The sequence below is a fragment of the Leptodactylus fuscus genome, chromosome 1 (assembly GCF_031893055.1).
Source record: "Leptodactylus fuscus isolate aLepFus1 chromosome 1, aLepFus1.hap2, whole genome shotgun sequence".
In the NCBI taxonomy this organism is placed as follows: Eukaryota; Metazoa; Chordata; class Amphibia; order Anura; family Leptodactylidae; genus Leptodactylus; species Leptodactylus fuscus.
This window is the reverse complement of record NC_134265.1, coordinates 193,413,643-193,439,072: the sequence shown is the minus strand read 5'-3', so window position 1 is coordinate 193,439,072 and position 25,430 is coordinate 193,413,643. Positions and strand designations below refer to the sequence as shown.

Below are 25,430 nucleotides of genomic sequence, written 5' to 3'. Positions count from 1 at the left end.
TGGAGTCCTGGACATACCCCTTCACCCAGGAAACCATCTCTCGCATGGGAGTGGTTTCAGAGGGGCGGGCTCTGCACCCCTGACAGAACCGGTACTGGGAGTCGTCAGGAAACGGAATTTTACAAGTAGCGCATGCCAGGTGCTTCCTCTTGGATGCAGCTTTCCTTCGAGGAGGAACAGTGGAGGAGGAAGAGGAAGACATTCTGAGGAGGAAAGAGAGAGGGATACACTACAATTTACTGCCCCCAGGAGTCCAACGAAGGACAGCTTTCCAGGGCAACTAAATGACCGAGGAGCTTCTCCAGTTGATGTGCTTGTTATCCGGAGCGACAAGCACTGAATGATGGCTTAGGGGACTTTAAATAGGCCAGGGGGTGGGGTTTGCCCGGGGCGACACCCAAAAAGGGGTGGGGCCTGCAAGGAGGCAATCTGAATCTAAAAAGAGTGGGGGGGGTGGCAGGGGGATCCAACTCAGGAACAGGAAGGGCCCCCCTAACCGGCGGACCAGTTAGCCGGCGGACCTGAGGAACCTGAGAAAGGTTCCTAGGTCTGAAGTTCCTGCGCATGGGGAAGCCCTGGACCCGGCGCGACAGAGACACAGGCGCGCGCATGAGTCGGCAGGGTCCCCTGCCGGGAATAAGAAGAAACCTCCTGATGAGAAAGAAAAAATGAAGGTCTTCCGCTGTCAGGTAAGGAAGGGGGAGAGCAGTTGTGCTGGTTGTGCAAATGCGGTACACGCGGACTACACTGTCTGCAGAGTGTGACTTCTGCACTGGCGCAGGCGTGATGACATAAGTCATCAGCGCCTGCAATGAACATGACAGAGGATAATATTAGTACAGGCTGTAATAACATTGCTTGGTCACTTCAAAACAGATCCTGTGCGATATAAGTAGTCAACATTAATTGTTCAAAAGTACCAAATTAAGGTTAAATTTCCGTGTTGTCACTCCGTGATAATTTGTTGTGTTTTGGGTTGCAGTTTGGGCACTTGGTCTCACAAAGGTTAGCCATCACTGACGTAGGACATTGCAACCTGGCATTTAGGTAGTGTTGGGAGCAGTTTCCTTGTCTACCATCTAGGTAGCACATTATATAGGTTACAAACTGTATATATACAGTCTCTGTCCAGACCATTTCCAGGTATTTGGCAGAAGGAAATTTGGTGTCACGGCACCCTTTAGTCTCCTATCATTGATAGCCGTCACCATAATTTACAGTCATGTCATGAATAAAAAAAACTGGACTGTTACGGACTGGAACTGTTATCTTTTGAAGTTAATCCAGGTTCTCTATGGAATTCGACAGCGATCAGGTTTGAGAATGGAGGTTTCTTGGTAAGCACTTCAATCCTGTCTTTGCTGTGGAGCTACTCATTCTATTCTGACTACTGGTTAAATGATCTGGAGAGCCATTGTTTATGACAGTTGGTCAACCCTTGTAGTGATACAAAGGACATGAAGAGCTCAACAATATGTACAGGACATTCTTCAGCCACATGTGTTGATGATCATGACAGAGCTTCCACCTGACATTTTTCAGCAGAATATTGCTTGCCCACACACAGTAAGGCTAAGGCCCGACATTGCGGAAACGCAGCTTTTTTTTGGTGCAGATTTTGTTGCGGCTTTTTGAGCCAAAGCCAAGAGTGGCTGCAAATGATATGGCAAATATATAGGAAGTATTTATACTTCTCCCTTCTGCTCAATTCACTCCTGGCTTTGGCTCAAAAAACCACAGCAAAATCTGCAACAAAAAAAGCTGTGTTTCCACAACGTGGGGCTTCAGCCTAAGGATTTCCCAGTAATGCCTCCACAAGATCACAAAACTTTCTTAACCTGCCTGGTCACCAGATTTTTCAACATTCTAGCAGTTATAGGACCAGTCGGGATGCCAATTTCAGCAACCTATGAGTATCTACAGACCCAGCTGCAACATGTGTGGGGAAATATGTCACAGGATACCATAGTGAATCTGTATGCTTTCATGCCCAACTATATCTAATTTTATATCCAGTCTTGAGGCAACCCAGCAGGGTACTAGAAATTCCTTTCAATTGTATAGTTCACTCCAATAAACTTAGCCTTTAACGCTAATATTAAAGTCACGTATATTATAATTACATTCACTCATAAGTTGATTTGATTCCAACAGTTCCTCCTTGTTTCGCATTATGTTTTTTTGGATATATGAGGCAATTTTTGTTTATACTGTTCATTTTTTATCACTATGAAGTACAACTTAACTGTGTATTCCACACACCTCTATAAAATAATATTTCATTTGGATTGTGTGAAGAATAGCAGAACACCCAAAAGAATCTCATAACTATCACTTGCAAGATGGTGCTCTGCCATGATAGCAAAGCAGTAGGCTGAGGCCCCACATTGTGGAAACGCATTTCTTTTTTTGTTGCAGATTTTGCTGTGTTTTTTTTTTGAGCATTTACCTAACCTTACAATAGTTTTTTGGGGATATGAACTGATGCAATACATTGAGTTCTTCTTACGCCGCGTTACTGGTTAGAGCTACTATTGCCTCGTTTCTAGGTAAAAGTTGTTGATTAGAGAGGAACTGATTTTTTTGTTTTCTGTGCTCTCCGGAAGCAGCATGTGGGTGAGATTACTATGCTCGTGGTCTCCCTACTTTGGTTGCAGATGGAGTTTGCAGTGCCCCACCCGTGACCACTTCCCATTTTGTATTTTTTTTTTCTAGCTTGTTTTTTTTCCTGTAATAGACTCTTGCAGTGCGAATGTGGCTATGTTTAATTACTGTATTACTGATGAACTTGACACATTGCAGCCTTTTTCGAACTGTTGACCTTTTTATCTGTATTACTGATGAACTAGACACATTGCAGCCTTTTTCTAACTGGTGACCTTTTTATTCTGTTCTCCATTGCATAGAGTGGGTACATTTATAACCCTAGATTAAAACAGTATTTTAAAATGGCACTCATTTTAATTTGACCGCTAGAGAGACCTGTCCAAGTGTTTCTACCTGTGTGATTTTATTTCCTCATGTGTAATAACTTTTAAGTACAAAAGTTTAATCTGATTTAAATCAGAGGTGTGATAGCAGATTCCCAGGGTGTACATATCAAGGTATGTACATCCCTTGTCACATATACTTTTGAATGGACCAGATGTTCAAACCTTAATGTCAAACTGCAAGGAGGGCCATAAGTATGGGTATACCCAGATAAAATGGAAGTGGTTGCTGATATCACCTTACCGTTTGTGGCATATTAGAACATGGGAAGGGGGAAACATTTGAGGCTGGGTGACGTCCATGGTGGCCATCTGAAAATCCACCATTTTGGATTCAACTCTACTTTTTTCAATGGGAATGGGGTCATGTGACACATCAAATACATGGAGAATTGCACAAGAACAGCAATGGTGTGCTCATTTTTAACATAGCTTTATTCATTATCGAGTTATTGACACATTTCTGATATGGAGCAACAACAGTAACCTACTAAAGGATGTGCTCAAAGTGCTGCCCATTGTGACCGTTTTCATACATCCACAATTGGGCTCATCCAACACCGAACCAGTTGCACGAAATTTGGTGAGCAGTTTGCTAACTGTGGCATGGAAGATGGGTGGTCTCATGAGGTTTCTTGCTTTGGAGTCTGCTGCAATTACTTGGGTACTGCGTTTACCAGACATCAACACAATGTCTGTCTGCTCCTCATTGGTTAACTTCTGCGACATGTCAATGGCTGTATCAATAAGAAACGTGTCAATAACTCGATAATGAATAAAACTACGTAAAAAATGAGCACACCATTGTTTTTCTTGTGCAATTCTCCATGTGTTTGACCCCTTCCCAGTAAAGTAAAGTTGAATCCAAAATGGCGGCTTTGCAGATGTCCGCCATGGGCGTCACCCGGACTCAAATGTTTTCCCCCTACCACATACTAATATGCCACAAACGGTAATGTGATATCAGCAATCACTTCCATTTTATGTGGGTGTATCCATACTTATGGCCCACCCTGTATAAAAGGGATTATCCAGAATTAGAAAAACAAGGTTGCCTTCTTTTGTAGTGTAAATGCCAACAGAAATCTACTGTATGCCAGGTATGATCACCTGATTCATTTTCCTCAACATGAAGTTGGCAAATCCTGTATTGTTGCAAGGATCCTAAAGACTGGTATATATTGTGCTGATCTTGTATCTGCCCCAATGTGTTTTTTAATTTTTTAATATGTCAGTCAGAACAAAATAATTTTTTTTTGTTTACATTAGCAGTTTATGTTTATTTTTTATCTATACAAAGAGAATGAAGACAATAGGAAATATGTAGATGTACATTCCATCAGGCTAATTATGGTGTGAAGAATCCTAGAGTAAGCCCCCCTGCAGACGACCATATGAATGCTCAGTGTGCTATCTGGGTTTTTCCCCAGATAGCACACTGACCCATTCATTTTCATGGGCCCATACACTTGACCTTGAATTACATGGTCCCGTGTGCGGGTTGACAGTCTGGGCTGCAAAATATGGAACAGGTCTTAATCCTGTCCAATTTTTGTGGCCCTGCTTCCACAGCTCCTATTCATTAAATTAAATGGGTCACGGAAGCACAGGAGGCACACAGGTGACAGGCACACCTTTCACCTAGCGTACATTTTTTGCACCTAGCCAAAAGAAAACTTGTTCACAAGGCATAATAAATCCTGGGCCAGTGGGAAAAAATATGGTTTTACAGTACCAGCAAATTAATGGGATTTCATCTCATCCATACATTCCAGGGAAAAGCTTCAGAAATTGTGCATCCCCCCCCCCCCCCCAGTGTTTCTAGCATGAGGGTCTTTTGGGCACTTAACAGGTCAGTTCGCAAATATAAGGCTTCTCATCACAAAGGGTGGAGCCTAAATCTATTTTTCATTTAGAGACTGAGGCCAAGTCTCCACGTGGCGGTAAAAATGCAGTGTTTTATAGTCACAGCAAAGTGACTAGCGAATCCCATTCCCACTTTGCAGAAAAATACATGCAGCAGACACACCTTGTGGTTTTGAAAATCGCAGCATGTTAATTGTACCTGCTGAAACACCAGCGGTTATCCCATAGGCATAATTGAAGCAGGAAGTCCACAAAGAAATCCTCTGTGAACTTTCTGTGAAAAGCACTACAAGAAAAACCGTGATGCGTTGCTGCTGCAGTTTTTCCCACAGCACTTTTTTTTGCCACGGGACACTATGTGGGAACTTAGCCTTAAAGAAGTTTTGTGCAAATGGAAGAATGGATTAGGTTTTAGTATATGTGCATTATCATTCCCTTACAATGTGGATATTTCAGACAGGAGTCTAAGGTTACATTTAGAGTACGGAAATGAACACTGACATCAGCACCTCAGAGCTCTCATTTTCCACTCCTTGTGGAGGAAGGCCGAAGTAGAGGACCAGTATTCTTCTGCTGTTTAGGATTAAAAAAAATGGGCCTAATCAGCAGGGAGTCTGGTGCCATCCTGCTTCGATGTCAAAATCGGGGTGGAATCTGCCTCAAAATGAGTTGTAGATTGGCCCTAAGAGAGGAAGTAGTGTTCTGAGTAGACCAGAAACAAAGTGCCACAGTTATGGCCAAAGTTACAGTCATGGCCAAAAGTTTTGAGAATGATACAAATATTAATTTTTACAAAGTCTACTGCTTCAGTTGTTCTAATGGCAATTTGCATATACTCCAGAATGTTATAAAGAGTGATCAGCTTAACAGCAATTACTTGCAAAGTCAATATTTGCCAAGAAAATGAACTTTATTCCCAAAACACATTTCAACATCATTGCAGCCCTGCCTTAAAAGGACCAGCTAACATCGTTTCAGTGATTGCTCCATTAACACAGGTGTGGGTGTTGATGAGGACAGGGCTGGAGATCAATCTGTCATGATTAAGTAAGAATGACACCACTGGACACTTTAAAAGGAGGCTGGTGCTTGGCATCATTATTTCTCTTCTGTTAACCATGGTTATCTCTAAAGAAACATGTGCAGTCATCATTGCACTGCACAAAAATGGTCTAACAGGGAAGAGTATCGCAGCTAGAAAGATTGCACCTCAGTCAACAATCTATCGCATCATCAAGAACTTCAAGGAGAGCGGTTCCATTGTTGGCAAAAAGGCTCCAGGGCGCCCAAGAAAGACCAGCAAGCGCCAGGACCGTCTCTTAAAAGTGTTTCAGCTGCGGGATCGGGCTACCAGCAGTGCAGAGCTTGCTCAGGAATGGCAGCAGGCAGGTGTGAGTGCATCTGCACGCACTGTGAGGCAGAGACTCTTGGAGCAAGGCCTGGTCTCAAGGAGGGCAGCAAAGAAGCCACTTCTCTCCAGAAAAAACATCAGGGACAGACTGATATTCTGCAAAAGCTACAGGGAGTGGACTGCTGAGGACTGCGGTAAAGTCATTTTCTCTGATGAATCCTTTTTTCGATTGTTTGGGACATCTGGAAAACAGCTTATTCAGAGAAGACGAGGTGAGCGCTACCACCAGTCTTGTCTCATGCCAACTGTAAAGCATCCTGAAACCATTCATGTGTGGGGTTGCTTCTCAGCCAAGGGAATCGGCTCTCTTACAGTCTTGCCTAAAAACACAGCCATGAATAAAGAATGGTACCAGAATGTCCTCCAAGATCAACTTCCCCCGACCGTCCAAGAGCAGTTTGGCGATCAACAATGTCTTTTCCAGCATGATGGAGCACCTTGCCATAAAGCAAAGGTGATAACTAAATGGCTCAGGGAACAAAACATAGAGATTTTGGGTCCATGGCCTGGAAACTCCCCAGATCTTAATCCCATTGAGAACTTGTGGTCAATCATCAATAGACGGGTGGACAAACAAAAACCTACAAATTCTGACAAAATGCAAGCATTGATTGTGCAAGAATGGACTGCTATCAGTCAGGATTTGGTCCAGAAGTTGATTGAGAGCATGCCAGGGAGAATTGCAGAGGTCCTGAAGAAGAAGGGTCAACACTGCAAATATTGACTTGCTGCATTAACTCATTCTAACTGTCAATATAAGCTTTTGTTACACATAATATGATTGCAATTATATTTCTGTATGTGATAAAAACATCTGACAAACACATAAAAACCAGAGGGCAGCAGATCATGTGAAAATATAATATTTGTGTCATTCTCAAAACTTTTGGCCATGACTGTAGATAATGGTACATATGTAAAGTAGGTAGGTTGTAAGCGGAGTTATAGGGAAGGAAATGAGTAAATGAGGGCAAATTGTATAGAGTAATTTCCAAAGTCCCAGGCCTTAAGGGAAAGTTTGGAAATAGGGCTACTAATAACTGATTGTAATGTAGGAGTAGTACATAACATTGAGACTAGGGAGACCGAAGCTATGTCTATGGTCTCCATGGTGAGACATAAGGGAGGATCTTCGAGTGAAATAAAGCTGGTACTAGGTTCACACTAAAGTTTGTTCTCCATTGTTCGGATCTGTCATACAATGGAGAGGTGGACTGCTAAACCAGAGGTTACATATAGAGCTTGGCAGACCCCATTGACTATAATGGCGTCCGTCGGGTGTCTGTCGTTTTGAAACAGAAAGCAGTGAAGAAAAGAGTCCTCCATGCAGGAGACTCCGATACAAATGTGAACCTAGCCTAATTGTGCAATTTGGACTGCTTGACATATTTAATAGGACCTTTCACCTCCTGGGGCACATGCGGTTTTATATACCCGTTCTGTGCTCCCGGTGAAGAGCTATCAGTGCCGGTACTGTAGCTCTTCACTGTCAGAAGGGGGTTTCTGACAGTCAGTCAGGAATGCCCTTCCTCACAGTAGCACCTATTGCACTGTACTGTGAGAGCGGTGAGGAACCCCTCCCTCTCCTCCTGATAGTACTCGTCCACGAGTACTGGAGGGCATTCCTCACCACTCAGTGTCATCGATGGGCAGTAAGGAACGCCCCCTCTCACAGCACAGCACTATAGATGCTACTGTGAGGAAGGGTGTCCCTGACTGTGGGAAACGCCCTTCTGACAGTGATAGCTCTTCTCTGGGGACACAGAACGGGAAATTCAGTGCACTGTCAGCTTTCTAGCGGTATACAAAACCGCATGTGCCCCAGGAGGTGAAAGGTACTCTTTAAATGGTTTTTGCGGGCAAAAAATGTTTGTTTTTTTTAAAAAAATGTCTGTTAGTGCTATTAATGGGTTAATAAATGTACCCATATACTTTTAGTCGTGTTTTGTGTGATTTCTGGTTGTCTCTGGGAGCTCCTGGTATCTCCTGCATTTGTTTACTGGGTTTAGTTTCCTGCTATGTAACTTCCACACCAAACCCTCACTCCTACCCTTCCTTCCTCAATCTCATGCCTCATTCCTCAATCCCCCCTCCTTCCTCTTTCCTTCCCTTCCATACACCCCATAACTCCCTCCATGTCCCTCTAGCTTTGCTGCCCTTTTCTACCTACTCAGCCCATCCCCCAACCCCATTATATACTTACCTTCCTGCGAAACGGCTCCTCCTTCTTTACTGATTCTGCAGGCATGCACTCTTCTCCAGCACTGCTCTGTTCTCTGCAGCGTGGATATGTGCAGCGTTCTCTGCGTGGATGCTCAGTAGAGCTGGAATATCAGCAGCAGTGCGCACAGCAGCCTGTTGAGAAGAGGGTGCGCCTGCAGAATCAGAAAATAGCAAGGAGCCATCTTGCAGGAAGAAACGTTGAGGTTAAGTATAATGGGGTGGATGGGGAGGGGAGTAGTAGTGATGATCCGTTTCCCTAAATGGGGAAACGGATCGTCACCGGGTAATTGGAAAATAACTAAACATTTTTGATAGTTATTTAGAAAGTAGGAGGGGGAAGGATGTTTCGCTTAGAGTAGGGATTTTCTATTATCCTGAACAACCCCTTTAACCATGTTGTGGATGCCGAGTTTTCCTTTAAGCTTATATCCATAAAAAGTGTAGCGTGTTTTGCATAATTTTTTTTTAGTTTTCAGTGCATAATAGTATTTAGTAAACTCTAAAGTACCCTCCAATGGTGGCTACAGGCAAGTGGTATGTTATCTTCTACATCTTTTATGTGCAGGAATTCTACAGCTATGTGTCAGAAAAAAAACTCTAATCAATATAAAGATATTAGTCAGCACAGACTATATGGTGGCCAGTAGTGGCATTTAGTTTAAGGGGTTAATCAGTTTGCTATTTAATTTGAGTCTAATTCACATCTTAATAGATATATGTTAACAAATAGAATATTGTAATCTTTAGAATGCAACTGTCATAACAAACCATTGTGCACAACCCCAAAGTTACAAGAAGAATAAAAAAAAGTGTTATCTCCGTGTTGTACAAAAGCTCCAATGATATTCATGTGAACAAGTGATCGGGCTATGTCAGTGCCCTACTAACAAGAGAGCAGAATATAAGAGTGCCATCAAGATGGTTCAGTGGTTAACACCTCTCCCTTGAAATTAAGTGTTTAAGTTCCGTTCTCACGTGTTTTTTTTTTTTTTTTTTTGTGTCTCTGTCGATCATATCTGATGGTATTCACGATGTGCCACAGTCACCACCCTTTGGTACTTATCTTTGGCCAAATATCAGATAACTTTCCATGCAGATGAAAATATGATAATGTAGTGGCGAGTTAAAATAAACTTGTTTGGTTGATAGCAGATGAAGCAAGGGCAAGATGATTATTGAGAATAAAGCTGCATTTAACTTGTCAGTGGTATGTTTCCAGTTTTTTGCACTTGACTGCATTTGAAGGACTCTTTCTGTTTTTTTTGCTTCACCTGCTGTTCCATTCAGATCGGGGAACAAGACCATTTTCTTGTGATGTGGGGATCTGTCAGTTGTACCCTTAGGTCTGGTTCACACAGGGTTTTTTGGGCCGGAATTTGACGCGAAGGCTGCCACAGGTTCCGGTCCAAAAAACAGCTAGACGGCATCCAGCCGTGGCATTCCGCTCCGGATTAGACTGGAGATGAATGGGCCAGTCGGGAGGGAGGGGTCGTGAGGCGAATCCGCCTGAAGAAAGAGCATGTCGCTTCAGTTTGTTCCCGCACGCGGAAAAAGGAAATGACCGGCTCCCATTGATTTCATTGGGAGGCGTTTTTTTGGTCCGGAATCTGAGGCAGATTCCCAGTATGTGCCCCGGTGGAGGAGATATCAGTGACGTTAATTTCGGCACCGATCTCTCTCCACAGTCAGAAGGGCATTCCTTACAGCTAAGTGATGAGGCCTACCCTGACAGTACTATAACATAGACTTGTACTGTCAGAGGGGGCGTTCCTTGCTGCCCAGTGATGATACTCATCTGTGAAGAACGCCTTTTTGACAGTGGGGAGATATTGGTGCTGAAATTAACTGTGCTGATATCTCCTCCACCTGGGCACATTCCGGGAAAACAAGACTCAATTCAGCGCACTGTTGGCTTTCTAGCAATATAGAAAACTTCATATTTATGAGGACATGAAAGGTCCTCTTTAACAACCACAGTGTATACAGATCAATGTGGGCATCTGTGTGAGTCTGTTTTTGCATCCGTTTTAAATAGATCTGCTAAAAGTTGGTAAAATAAATAAATACGGTAACTAGATATGAACGCACCCTGAAACTCTAAGAAGATGTTCATATACAGTAGCTCTACAGTAGACTGTGAACACACTTTGAATATTTTTTATTTTCTTATGGAGTAATAATGATGTAGTTACTATCCATATGTATACTATAAGACTTAGGACATATTTTTGGTAAAGAGTTTATGATGTATGTCATTTAGCATTTTGTACTTGGTGACAGGTCCTCTGTAATTCACATTGAGGCTTCATTGTATCATGAGCTATACACAGTCATGGCATCCTTGTACCTAGGCAAAAATCGATGCCCTTGCCGGCATAGATCTTGCTGTCAGTTATGCCACTTTAGTGGCGTAACTGATGATGAATGTTGTAAGGGTGATGACCTGGCCCCACCAACCTTCAGAAAAGTGCCAAGGCCAGCACTAATCCCCCAATTCTCCTCACACCTTTTAAAGAGGACCTTTCACTACCCCCACCAAGTCTAGCCCTTTCCATCATCTAAGAGTCTCTGCTCTACGGATTCCACAACAGTTGTGTTTTTTTTTTCTAGCCCCCACCATAGAGCAATCAGTGCTGTTTTGGTACCTGGTATGCTATTTAGACTATGTACTGTCCGGAGGGCGTTGTCAGGCAAAAGTAGGCAAGGGGTATAATTCTGAGCTACGACACTGGCTGCTTCTGATTGAAGTTATGAATCACGCCCCCATCTGACACTGCTCTTCTGACATTGCAGACATTAAATAGCACATCAGACACCAAAACGAACTGCACTTGTTGCTCAGGAATGGTGAGCGCTAAAGAGAAAATTCCATCTGTGCTGGAATCAGTGGAGCTGCACTGTTTCACATATTCTAAGAACTAGAATTGGTGAAGGTGGCAAAAGGTCCTCTTTAACTATAATTCAAAATGTATTATGGGGTATGTGTATATAAATCAGATAACCTTTTTACTGATATAGAACTCCTTATTTTATCTATTTACGCCATGACTTCAAATACACAAAGGGAATTTAAAGTTGTAATTGTTACATTTGGTTTTCTCAAGGGACTTGCAGTGTCACAAAAACATCCTCTTGCCTTTTTAGCAAAAAAGATCACTTCTTTCAAACAGAAAAAAAACTGTGTGACTAGAGTTGTGGTTTTCTGCAAAAGCTTCTTGTTTCCAATCTTATTGCTCCGGTTCTCTTATGCAGTGATGGGAATTCAGATTCATTTTTGCAGAAGGTGTGATTATTCATATAAGTTGTGGTAATAAACTGTTTAGCCAGTCAACACCAGGTCAAATGCCACTTGTACAGATATTCTGCCATCCTTGCTACATACGTTCCTCTAACCCTATTTTGCAAAGAAAATGGACATATTTGGAGAGTCCTCTTGAAGGAGGTATACATAATGCATGATACAGTGTTTAATGGAGTCAGCAAACATGTACAGCCCTCCCTCCAAAACAAGCTAGCAAACAAAAAAAAGCATATAATAAGAGACCCCAAAATCATTTTATGCTTGGTATCTGATCAGAATGTTGGAGAGAACCAGATGATTAAAACAGACAAGACATCCTGGCCCACACACCTAAATATGAGGCTCTAGCTCACTCTTAGTCCCCTGGTGGCATGTACATTTTCTAGTCCAAGATGACCCCATCATTCATGATCTCCTACATGGCTTTCCTCTTATTCCTGTTTTCCACAATGACTCTCCCTCTAATTCCTTGTCCTCAGCATAGTAATCCTTTAAAGGGATTCTATCACTAGAATACCCTTTTTAAACTAAATACACATAAGAATAGCCTTAAGAAAGGCTATTCTTCTTATACCTTTATTATTCTGATTCGCGCCGCCTTTCCTTACAAATATCTACTTTCTTCCTTATGCAAATGAGTTTTCTCGAAGCACTGGGGGCATTCCCCACTGCTCAGACAGCACTGGGGGCGTCCCCAGTGCTGCTTGAAAACTCTCCAGCGAGGGCCTCTGTCCTCTTCTCCGCTTCCGGGGCTTCTCTCGTGCTCTTCTTCTTTTTTTAAAAAAGTGCCGACTGCGCATGTCCATCGGCCATTTTTTCTGTGGCCGAACGGGAGAGGCATGCACAGTCGGCACTTTATTAAGAAGAGAAGACCCTGAGGCGGAGAAGACGACAGTGGCCATCGCTGGAGACTTTTCAAGCAGCAAAGGGGAATGCCCCCAGGGCTGCGAGAGAACTAATTTGCATAAGGAAGAAATTAGATATCAGAATAATATAGGTAAGAGAAGAATAGCCTTTCTTAAGGATGTTCCTAAGTGTATTTAGTTTAAAAAGGGTATTCTAGTGATAGAATCCCTTTAAAGAGGACCTTTCATGGTTTGGGCACAGAAAGTTCTATATACTGCTGGAAAGCTGACAGTGTGCTGAATTCAGCGCACTGTCGACTTTCCCGATCTGTGCCCCGGGTAAAGACTTATCGGTCCCAATACCGTAGCTCTTTACAGTCAGAAGGGCGTTCCTGACAGTCTGTCAGGAAAGTCCTTTTCCACAGCAGCGCCTATCATTCTGTACATTGTGAGCTGGGAGGAACGCCCCCTCCCTCTGCTCACAGTGCTCATCCATAGACAAGTTTTATCAGGTGGGGAGGGAGGCGTTCCTCCCCACTCCACAGCACAGCGTGATAGGCGCTGCTGTGGAGAAGGACGTTCCTGACAAACTGTCAGGAACGCCCTTCTGACCGTAAAGAGCTACGGTACCGGGACCAAAAACTCTTTACCCGGGGCACAGATCGAGAAAGCCAACAGTGCGCTGAATTCAGTGCACTGTCGGCTTTCCAGCAGTATATAGAACTGCCTGTGCCCAAACCATGAAAGGTCCTCTTTAAATAGTGGAGCTCAGCATGGTTGTGGTAGTCCCCAGCAATGGTGTGCCTTTACATTTTGGCTCTCCTCTCATTCCTGCATCTCTTCACAGCTAACCTTGACAATGCTTGCTCTCATTTCACAGCCCAAAATCTTAAATTTAAAGCCTTTCTGGCACAAGAATATTTGGGTGGGGTTTCCAATAAATCTGTCCCTTTTATGGCACGATTCCCATTTTTCAGGCCCCCTCATATGGCTACCGGCTCATTAGTATTCACTGCACTAAGTGATGTCACAGGCATACTGTGACTACTAATGAGGAGGTTGCTGGATCAGTTTAAAGTTTTTATAGTTACTGTCTTCAACATTGTTTGCTTCAGACCCCAATCACACCTATCCTTAGGATAGTCAATCAATATCATCAATATAGGCAACCAACAGTTGAGACCCCCGCAAATCATCTGTTCAAGGGCAGCATGGTTCCTTGTAATGTTTATGTGCCAGGAGCTACATTGCTCACTCATCGTACAAACTTTGTGGCAGTGGCTTTAGGTATTGCATTTCTGCCCTATTGGGACAGTGTTGCTGTACCCAAACCGACTGCTACACAATATATAGTGTTTGAGCAACATGGCCTCCGGCACACAAACTTGACAGGGAGTTGCACTGTCCATAAACAACAGATTTGTGGGGGTCTCAGTTGTTAGACCCTCACAGATCGAATATTGATGACCTGTGTTAAGGATAAGCCATTAATTTTAGAAACTGGATAACCACTTTAATATGTTGCCCTTACATATTGAAACTATAGGCCCATGCATACAGGAACTACTGTACTCTGAGGGGAGTGTTTCCCTACTACTTCCACCACATATAGAGGTGATTGATAGACTGCTTTGTAAATGTGGACATATAGCAATGAATGCAGTTTCTTAAAAGGCTCCTATCACCCTGACCAAAGTAGGTTTCCATTAGCTGATCTGCGGGGTCTCAGGCATTAGAACCCTGCAGATCTAATATTGATCGCCTGTCTTAAAGATAGGCCATAAATAGAAGAGACTAAATAACTCGTTTAACGTTTTTGTCTTTCACAGTTTTTCTCTCGTTGGACAAATCTTTTTTAAAATCAAGATTTGGTTAACATGTATTTTAAAGTACCGTATTTTTCGGACTACAAGACCCACTGGACTATAAGACGCACCTAGGTTTTAGAGGAGGAAAATAGGGGGAAAAGAAATTTGAAGCTAAAAATGGTAAAATATTTAATATATGGGAGTTGTAGTTCTGCAACAGCTGCAAGGCCACAATGACCAGAGGACCTGCAGCTGTCCGGGGATGCATAGAGCATTTTTTTGCGGGGCCAGATGTACTTTTTATTTATACCATTTTGGGGAATGTCTATTGCTCAGATCACCTTTTATTTAAATCAGAGGCAAAACGGTAAAAAAAACCCGGCGGTTTGGCACATTTGATATTGACGTTCACCGTACATGAAAACTATTAGTAGAACGGGCATTTTCGGACACAGGGATAACTAATGTGTATGTGTTTCACAGTGATTTTCTACTTTTATATGTATTCTAGGGAAAGAAGGTGATTCAGAACTTTTATTTATTTTAGTTTTTTTATTATATATTTTTAAAGCTTTTTTTTAACAACTATTTTATCAGTCTCCCCCCCCAGGGGGCTTGAACCTGCAGTCATTTGATTGCAAGTCCCATAGACGGCAACACAACTGTATTGCCATCTATGGGACATTCTGTATATTACTATTGCGGAAGGTCATAGTCTAGCCGCAATGGTAATATAGCAATGACGGGGGGGGGGGGGGGGGGGATTCTAAACTTTGGAGGGAAGGGGGGGGGTTCCGTTTTTATGTCAGCATTTAGAATGCATTCTGATTGTGGGCATTAACTTCGGGCCTCCGCGTATAGCGGAAGTCCGGTTGCTATGGCAGCCGCTCTGCAGCAGAGCGGCCACCAATACAGACCCGGCATCAACTGTAATAGAAAGGCGGATGCCGGGGAGGGTTAGACGCTGGCACAGGTGCTGTGGCCTATGGCATCACTACGCTCCTGCCCTGCAAGAAGCCAGCAGTGGCAGGAGCGATGCTGCTATTCCGCTCCTCCGGAAAAAAAGTGCGTCTTATAGTCCGAAAAATATAACTAAATTTTCATATTTTCGTACTGTAAAATGTAGAGAAAATGGGGGGGGGGGTCATCTGAAACGGCTATATCTCTGACATTATAAAATGCACAAACTTGCTATTTGTGTTGTATGAAAAAAAGAGATTATCTTCAGGATTGGATTCTGCACTGCTATCTAAATTATTTATAGAGAAATCACTGGCTGAAAGCATATTCGGGATCAGGATATTTATATCATGTATATTATACAGCTGCTTATAAGTATCCTAATCTGACTGTGTTTTCAATCAGATATCTCTGGAAATAATTTAGATAGCACTGCAGCAAGTTTGTCCATTTTATAATGTCTGAGACATAACTGTTTGAAGTGCCCCCTCCTCCCTTGTTCTCTACATTATACAGCCCCGTACTCCGTACACAGTAACATTCAGCGAGAAGCAGAAACAGCTCTTAATACAGAAACAAGGGAAGGAGTGAAAAGAATGCAGTGTTTCACAGAAAGGATCCAAAATTTGTTAATAAAGTATATTACAAACTGTATTAATGACACAAAAACTGCCAGAAATCAAAAATTGTCCTAAAAATTAGTTACGCTTTAAGTATTTGCTGCATTGATCCAATCTCTGGAAAGTGTTGGTCTCTGGATAGTGCTGCACGGCTGCTGATATTTGCACTTATCGGATGGCTGTGTAATCCCAATATATCTGGATGGTTGGATACTTTATCATATTACTAGAGGGAGGACCCGGCTTCGCACGGGTATATTACATTTTATGTTTGTGTAGTGGCCCCATAAGAAATGTCCAATTTTGCACTGGTGTATTTTGTATGTGGTTTCTGTGTATGTCCATAAGCGTCATGTGGTTATGTGTATCTCATTTTGGATATCAGTGAAAAACCTGTGATCAGTTGTTATGGATACCTGGAGTAAAGCTGTATCTAATCCTTCCCCGTGTAGTACTGTGTTTAGACGCAAGTATCTAATCCTTGTTGGTGTGGTACTGTGTGCAGATGCACATATCTAATCCTCCAGCGTGTGGTACTGTGTGCAGATGTGTGTATCTAATTCTCCCCCGTGTGGCATTGTGTGAAGAGGCACGTATCTAATCCTCCGGTAAGTGAAACTGTGTGCAGACGTGCATATCTAATCTTACGGCATGTGGTACTATGTGCAGACGCGCGTATCTAATCCTCTGGCGTGTGGTACTGTGTGCAGACAGGTGTATCTAATCCTCTGGCGTGAGGTACTGTGTGCAGATGCACGTATCTAATCCTCCCCCGTGTGGTACTGTGTGCTGAGACGCGTACCACATAATTATCTGGCATGTGGTACTGTGTGCAGAGGCATGTATCTAATCCTCCAAAGTGTGGTACTGTGTTCAGACGCACATATCTAATCCTCCCCTGTGTGGTATTGTGTGAAGAGGCGCGTATCTAATCCTACGGCATGTGGAACTGTGTGTAGACGCACGTATCTAATCCTACAGCATGTGGTACCGTATGCAGCCATGTGTATCTAATCCTATGGCGTGTACAACTGTGTGAAGATGTGCGTATCTAATCATCTGACATGTGGAACTGTAAGCAGACGCGCGTATCTAATCCTACGGCATGTGGTACTGTGTGCAGATGCGCGTATCTAATCCTCTTGCGTGTGGTACTGTGTATTGAGATGCGTATCTAATTCTCTGGCTTGTGGTACTGTGTGCAGAGGCTTGTATCTAATCCTCCAAAGTGTGGTACTGTATGCAGACACACATATCTAATCCTTCCCTGTGTGGTATTGTGTGAAGAGTCGCATATCTAATCCTACAGCGTGTGGAACTGTGTGTAGACACCCGTATCTAATCCTTTGGCGTGTGGTACTGTGTGCAGATGCACGTATCTAATTCTCCCCTGTGTGGTACTGTGTGCTGATGCGCGTATCTAATTCTCTGGCTTGTGGTACTGTGTGCAGAGGCATGTATCTAACCCTCCAAAGTGTGGTACTGTATGCAGACACACGTATCTAATCCTCCCCTGTGTGGTACTGTGTGAAGAGGTGCGTATCTAATCCTACAGCATGTGGTACTGTGTGCAGACGCGTGTATCTAATCCTCTCTGTGTGGTACTGTGTGCTGAGACACGTATATAATTCTCTGGCTTGTGGTACTGTGTGCAGAGGCATGTATCTAATCCTCCAAAGTGTGGTACTGTATGCAAACACATGTATCTAATCCTCCCCTGTGTGGTATTGTGTGAAAAAGCATATATCTAATCCTACGGCATGTGGTACTGTGTGCAGACGCGCGTATCTAATCCGCTGGCGTGTGGTACTGTGTGCAGATGCGCGTATCTAATCCTCTGGCATGTGGTACTGTGTGCAGATGTGCGTATCTAATCCTCCCCTGTGTGGTACTGTGTGCAGATGCACATATCTAATCCTCTGGCATGTGGTACTGTGTGCAGATGCGCGTATCTAATCCTCCCCCGTGTGGTACTGTGTGCTGAGACGTGTATGTAATTCTCTGGCTTATGGTACTGTGTGCAGAGGCATGTATCTAATCCTCCAAAGTGTGGTACTGTGTGCAGACACACGTATCTAATCCTCCCCTGTGTGGTATTGTGTGAAGAGGTGCTTATCTAATCCTACAGCATGTGGTACTGTGTGCAGACACACGTATCTAATCCTCCCCTGTTTGGTATTGTGTGAAGAGGCGCATATCTAATCCTACGGCATGTGGAACTGTGTGTAGATGCACGTATCTAATCCTACGGCATGTGGTACTGTGTGCAGATGTGCATATCTTATGCTCTGGTGTGTGGAACTGTGTGCAGATGTGTGTATCCAATCCTTTGGTATGTGGTACTGTGTGCAGACCAGGGCCGCCGATAAGCCAGTATTACTGGTACTGGCGTCAGGGGCCCGGCTAAATTGAAAACTGGTGGGGGCCCGGTTTTGGCCCGCCACCGTGTGCCGGCCCCCTGGCGCCTGCACCAGTCATTCAGGGCCGGCGTCAGCGCAGGGCATAGTCGGGCAAGTGCCGGGGCCCACGGAGCCTCTTGGGGCCCCCGGCACTTGCCCACCCCAGCACTTGCCGAAGTTGCCGGTCCCGATTTCAGATCATCGGCATCCGTCGGACGCCGATGAGCTGAATACTTACGCGATTAAAGCAGGAGCTGTGACAGCTCAGCTCCTGCTTTAAACGCTGCTGTCCGGCTTCGGCGTCTGTAGGCGCGATGTGATGACGTCATCACATCGCGCCTAAATTATTTCAGTGTCGTGAGAGCGGAGCGGCGGGTGATGCGAAGCGATGGAAGAGGTAAGTGAAGGGGCCCATGAAACAGGGGGGCAAATGAAGGGGAGGGGGGGAACGGCATGGCACTGTGGAAGATGAAGGGGGGGGGGGTGAATGGCATGATACTGGGACAGATGAAGGGGGTGGGGAGAGAATGGCATGACACTGGGGCAGATGAAGGGGGTGGGGAGAGAATGGCATGACACTGGGGCAGATGAAGGGGGTGGGGAGAGAATGGCATAACACTGGTGCAGATGAAGGGGGTGGGGAGAGAACGGCATGACACTGGGGCAGATGAAGTGGGGGGGAGAACGGCATGACACTGGGGCAGATGAAGTGGGGGGGAGAATGGCATGACACTGGGGCAGATGAAGGGGGGGGAATGGCATGAACCTGGAGCAGAATGGCATGACACTGAGGAAGATGAAGGGGGGAAGAATGGCATGACATTGAGGAAGATGAAGGGGGGAGAATGGCATGACACTGGGGCAGATGAGGGGGGAACGGCATGACAATGGGGCAGTTGAAAGGGGGAGAACAGCATGAAACTGGGGACAGAGATGGAGGGGGGACATGAAACTGGGGGCAGAGGAAGGGTGTATATGAAACTGGGGGAGAGATGGAGGGGGGTATATAATTTACGGGTGACTGTAGGAGGATTATACTGTGTGGGAGCACGTGAAAAATGAATGGGCGGAGTCAACAGAAAAGTGGGCGGGGCTAAATTTGTCGGGGGGGGGGGGGGGCAGACACTTAGGCTGTATGGGGCCCCAAAATTCCTGATGGGGGCGCTGGTGCAGACGCACGTATCCAATCTCCCGGCGTGTGGTACTTTCTGCAGACGCGTGTATCTAATCCTTCGGCATGTGGAACTGTGTGCAGAAGCGCGTATTTAATCCTCTGGTTTGTGGGACTGTGTGCAGATGCGTGTATCTAATCCTCTGGCGTGTGATACTGTGTGCTGATCTGTGTATCTAATCCTCTGATGCGTGTATCTCAGTTTGGATATCAGTGTTGGGTTGTGCATGTGGAGTGACCATGTGTATTGCAGTTGGAATATGAGTGAAAGACTTGCAGGTTTGTATTGGCTAAGGAAGGGGGGGCATTGTGTTTGGAATGCTGTATCTCAGCAACGGTACGTCCGAGCGAGTTGGAGTCTCGTCTTAAACCTTCCCGGATACCTGAAGTATCTCTGTGCCAAATTTGGTGAAGATCGGTCCAGTCGTTTGGTTCGCATTACAGCACAGACAGACAGAAATTCATTTTTATAATATAGGGAGATTATGCTTTAACCCCCATCCCGCTCCACGTCGTAATAGTACGTCACGACATGTATATAGTTTATGCTCCACTCAGTACTATTACAGTGCTATAATACCGCAGGCACAGAAGCTGTACCTGCGGCATTACATCCTGCTCTCGGTTGTATTACACAGCAGAGGGGTGGGACCAGCCGCCGGAGTTGGAAGATACTCCGGCAGATTAATCCCCTGTATGCCATGATCAATAGTGTTCACGGCATCCAGGGGGTGACAGGGCAAGATTGCCCTTCCCTGTCACCCCTTGGACCACCACAATAAGATCATGGGTTTCGAGGGGTTGCTATGGCAGCCAGAAAGTTGGACTATGGCCTCCTGACTTCCTATACACAGCTCTTATACAAACTATTGTGCAATGTTCTGCAATACTGTGTATTGCAGGACATTGCACAGGGGGATCTGAGATCCTAGCTTCAATTTACCTTGAGATAGGTAAAAAGTGAAAACACTTAGAAAAACACAGTAGAAACACACAAAAATAAATAAATAATAAAAAAAAATACAAACACCTTTATATTAAAAAAATATATATAATGTGAACAAAAATAAACAAACACATTAGGTATCCCCACATGTGTATAAGTCCCCACTATCCAAAAATAGTGTTATTTATCCCGTACAGTGAACGTCGTAAAAAAATAAATACCGTACATTTCGGGTTTCGCTGTCTGCTTGAAAAGTTGGACATCTTTAGGAACGGACATTTAAGGACAGGCACGGAGTGTAAAACAACGCACCCGATCTCCATTTAAATGAATGCAGAATGTCACGGACACAGCTAGTGTCCGCTGCTAATGTCCGTGCAAGATTTTGAACAGACATTAGCAGTGGACACTAGCTGTCGGACACTGACGGTAGTGTGAACACCCCCTTATTAAAGAATTTATTTTTTTTTCCTTTACCTTTCAGGCAGTTATTTTCTCCATGTAAGTCTATGAAGAGTGGCGGGGGATTCGAAAACACACTTAAATAATTGCTTCTGTTACACTCTGATGTTCCTTGCTAACTTTAACACTGCTAAGTCACAGATAAGAAGATGATTATACACAGAATAAGGCTAGGTCCCCACGTTTCGTAAATGCTGTGGTCTCCGCTGCAGCAAAACACAGTGTTTTACAGTCTCTGCAAAGTGAATCCCATCCACGCATTGCAGAAAAATGTGGGCAACGGAAATGCTGCAATTTCCAAAACTGTTGCGTATTTGGAAATCGCAGCATGTCAATTATACCTAAAGAAACACCAGTGGATTCCCTATAGGTAGAATTGAAGAGCTACGTGCGGCTCTTAGCCTAAGGCAATAAATCAATTAACCAGCCTGCAGGAGAATTCTGCTCAGCCCCTCCATAGAGTTGTACCTAGGATTTATTAGTAGAATGTTCGAGATTCGATATTCGTTTCGAGTAGCCCCTCAATATTCGACTACTCGAATCGAATATTGAACCCTATTATAGTCTATGGGGGGAAAATGCTCGTTTCAGGGGTAGGCAATGTTCGATCAAATTATACTTACCAAGTCCATGAGTGAGGGTTGGGCTGGATCCTCCGGGCAGTTTTCTCCATGCAGCGTCCCTGCGGCATCTTCCAGCTCTTCATTCACTCTGCCAGGCATCGGGCCTGGGTAGAGCCGACTGCGCATGCCCGCACTACAAGCGGACAGTTAGAGCAGTCGCCTCTGCCCAGGCCCGATGCCCGGCAGAGTGAATGAAGAGCCAGAAGACGCCGCGGGGAAGCTGCACGGAGAAGACTTCTAAAGGTAGAAGAACCAGCGTTGATTGGCCGACTGTATAGCATTCGACCAATCCATGCTGGTTCTGCATCAAACTTTTCCATTCGAACAGCGAGTGGTACTCAATCGAGTACGAGTATTTTGAATCGATCGAGTACCTACTCGATCCAGTACTACTCGCTCATCTCTACTTATTAGGTCTTTTTAGACACCAGAGCAATTCAGTACCTCTTCTGATTCTCTCCTCCGGTTTACACTAAGGGGAATGTGCTGTAGTAGAGTGACTGTTTCTGTGGGAGCAAGTGGGGTGGCACCTGACATCCGGTCATGTAGATAGCCAAGCCTACAGCATAGTAGCAGCCGGGAGGTGGGATTCTGGAGCGGGTAAGCAGATTTTACCTTGCTGTAGTGGGGCACTTGTTCAGGATGGTTGAGAACTACAGTATGCCTATTCTCCATTTCCGTGATGTCACATGACATAACTGATCGCTGGAGGTCCTGACTTGAACTAGGCCTTTTTTTCGGCGTAGGGCTTGTTTTTGGACATACAGGACATTACGAAGTTTCTTATATTTAAATGCACTATTCATTTATGGAAAGTTGTTTATAACTTTAAATACATGTTATGCAGCTAAAATGTCACACATCTGCATTTCCTTTGTGTCAACAGGTAAAAGTACTCCAGTCAGTCAGCTGAGTTCCGCGCATTTTCAGAAGTCCAGTGATCCCTTCCAGCCATTTGGAACAGAACCAGGAGATCCTTTTCAGAGTAGAAAGGCGTTTACGGACCCCTTCAGTGGGAAAGACCCATTTGCCACCTCACAACCAGGGAAGCACTCTAAGGGAACATCTGCCGGGTTTGCAAACTTTGGCTCTGTAAGTTGAATCTCCTCTACCCTCGTATAAAGAAGCCTTGGTTCCCATTAATTAATCTGTAGCCCAGTATAATGCTGCTGATCCCTTTTTTGTATGGGGAAAGATGCAACTGTAAAAATCTTACCCAATAATCCTTACATGGCTTTGTCTGTATTATGAATCTGTTGTTGTTTCATTTTCATTTACACATCATGTATTAGTGTATGTGTTCTGTTTACTGAGGTTACTGATGATCTAGAAATGAATACGTTCTATGTACAATATCTGGATCAACAAGTGTTATGTTTACATTACTGTTTTAAGAGTGTTTTTCATCATTGGGCCCAGTATTAAGATAGACTTGCCTAAAGGAGGGAAGCAATACATAAAAGGCCAGTAATGCCTGGGTCTGTATTTAAAGAGTGGAACTCCCCTTTTATATCTGTATAACAAAACATATGCTGGTTGTTTGAAAAGTCACTACAAGCACATTTACAAGTACATAAACTCTGCAATGATGTTGGACCAGTCAGCAGTCTGTGGATCATTGCTGCAGCAAATGTATGTTCTATAGGCAGTTCCTAACAGTGTATGGAGTGTCTCCCTGCAAATAGGGCTTGTACTGTTTGAGTAGTTGTTCATCTACCAATACCCAGCCACTGAAAGTGTAGATTCCAGTAAGGATTTTAGTTTTATTAATTATTTGACTAGTGCTATGGCAAATATATCCTCAGAACAAAGAGCTGAAAATGATTTTGCTGGTAGTCTGTTTTTTCTTTTTTTCTGTTTGTATACGTGTGTGCTTGTGTATACATGTAATATGCAAAAGTGGCTTTGTCAGCTTTGAATCTGTAGATTTTTTAAGTGAACACATCATAAAGGAGTTCTCAAGCAAAAATTCAAAACTCAGTGATGGCTGGGTTGGGTATGAAAATAAATAAATAAAAACATACTCCTACTCCTTGGCACTTTATTGTACCCGCCCTCTCCCTGTTTCTTTTACTCCTGACCCTGGTCGGACCTGGAAGTGGAGAAGCTCACATGACTGCTGTAGCCATATACTGGCCTTGGTGGTCACGTGTGAGGGAGCTGTGAATGTGAGCCCCTCCACTTCCATTCTAACCAGTCTCAGGGATTGGAAACTGGGATTGTACAACAGGGAAACTCTTTTAATATAGCATCTTTAATGTGATTCTCCAGGATAAATTACAAAAAAAAACTCCCTGGGGGCCAGGGGTAGGGTGAAAAAAAAAAATCCTTGTTTTTTTGGGCTTTGTCCTCTGATCGACTGACTGGCAGGACCGTAAGTGCACTAAGTGCTGGGTAATCTTGACATATCAGAAGTGACTTCACCATTTCCCAACATGTGACAACTAAGTTGACAGCAGTCACCTGAGCCTTTGCACTACCCTACCAGCAGTCCATGTCTTTTTTTAATTAAATTCACCTCACCTACAGTACCCAGGGAGTTTTTAAGAAACAAATGCACCTTTACTGTTTTCATCACAGTGATAGGAAAATGTGGCATGTGCAAAACATAGGATAAAATCCTTTTAGTCAATATATACCCCTTTGGCAGAAGACATTTTTACAGCTGGCTAAGGGTATATTCACACTCATAATATTTGTTGCAGAGATTTCAATGACAAACATTCTGGGGGGGTTTACATCTGAGTGGGGATGTTTTGGTAACATGTACCATACATGGATTTTTGGAAGGCCCATTCAAATGGGACTATCACAGAAATATTTGCAACAAATACGTCACATGTGAATATACACTTGCTTAGAAGGATTCTTTGCGTGCTTTACATGCACAGCATATTTCAGCTGAGATGATTCTGAAGATTATGATCCCCGTCCCAAAACCTCAATGTTTGTCTTTGTTTACATAGTGTATTGCTTGTAGGCAAAGTGTTCAATTTTTGTTTCATCGGACCATAACACTTGACTCTATAATCCTGCAGGAAGTGTTGTATACTTGAGATGTTGGCTATTGTAAACAGAAGGCAGGTAAGGTTTTCTTCTGATCAATCTTGCATGTAGATTATACAGATTTTTGGCACTGAAATACGTTTTTTTTTGTTCCGTTTTGAGTGTTCTTTATCCCCATAGCTGTTAGGGGTGCTACAACCTAATATGCTTATAAAGCCACATAATTTGTTCAGGAAAAATGACAGGAAAGTTACCAGTTATCCAAAGCAAAACATAGTAAAGGTGGAACATATGAATATAGCTTAATAAAAATATAATATTGGATCAACCACTATGATAAATCAAGCACATAAACTGTAAAGGTGCATTAACATTTGTCCCCTACAATGGTTTCCTTAGTTATCCTCACTTAGAAAATCAACAGAACATGTAATTTGACAAATAATGCTCAAACTTTTGCTATATATATATATATATATATATATATATATATATATATATATATATATATTATGTGTGTGTATATATATATATATATATATATATATATATACACACACACACACACACACACACTTATTTCTTTATGGATTTCTAGTCCTAAAATGTTGTTAATTTCTTTCCTACGTCAGCTTGCCAGTAAAGGAATGTCTGATAATCTTGTGCTTGTCAGGTCCCATTATGCCAGAATAAAGGAATTTTACTGCATGTTCGTATATGTATTTTTTCTATTGCAAAGAGTTCTTATGATTGTTTTAGTTCAATGTACTTGCCTGTCCCTGCCCTAGCAATGCATTTA

At 43.5% G+C, this 25,430-nt stretch overlaps 1 protein-coding gene across 4 annotated transcripts in view; it reads left to right on the top strand.

Moving 5' to 3' along the window:
* The window catches only part of EPS15L1 (epidermal growth factor receptor pathway substrate 15 like 1), a 155,378-nt gene that overhangs the window by 118,122 nt on the left and 11,826 nt on the right, over window positions 1–25,430 (top strand). For 2 of the 4 annotated variants that reach the window (XM_075281212.1, XM_075281204.1), the window contains one exon: window positions 22,512–22,717. In XM_075281212.1, coding sequence (XP_075137313.1) covers window positions 22,512–22,717 — 206 coding nt within the window. Of the gene's footprint in view, window positions 1–22,511; window positions 22,718–24,663; window positions 25,005–25,430 lie in introns of those variants that run through there. The other 2 variants (XM_075281225.1, XM_075281218.1) reach the window with 2 other exon arrangements.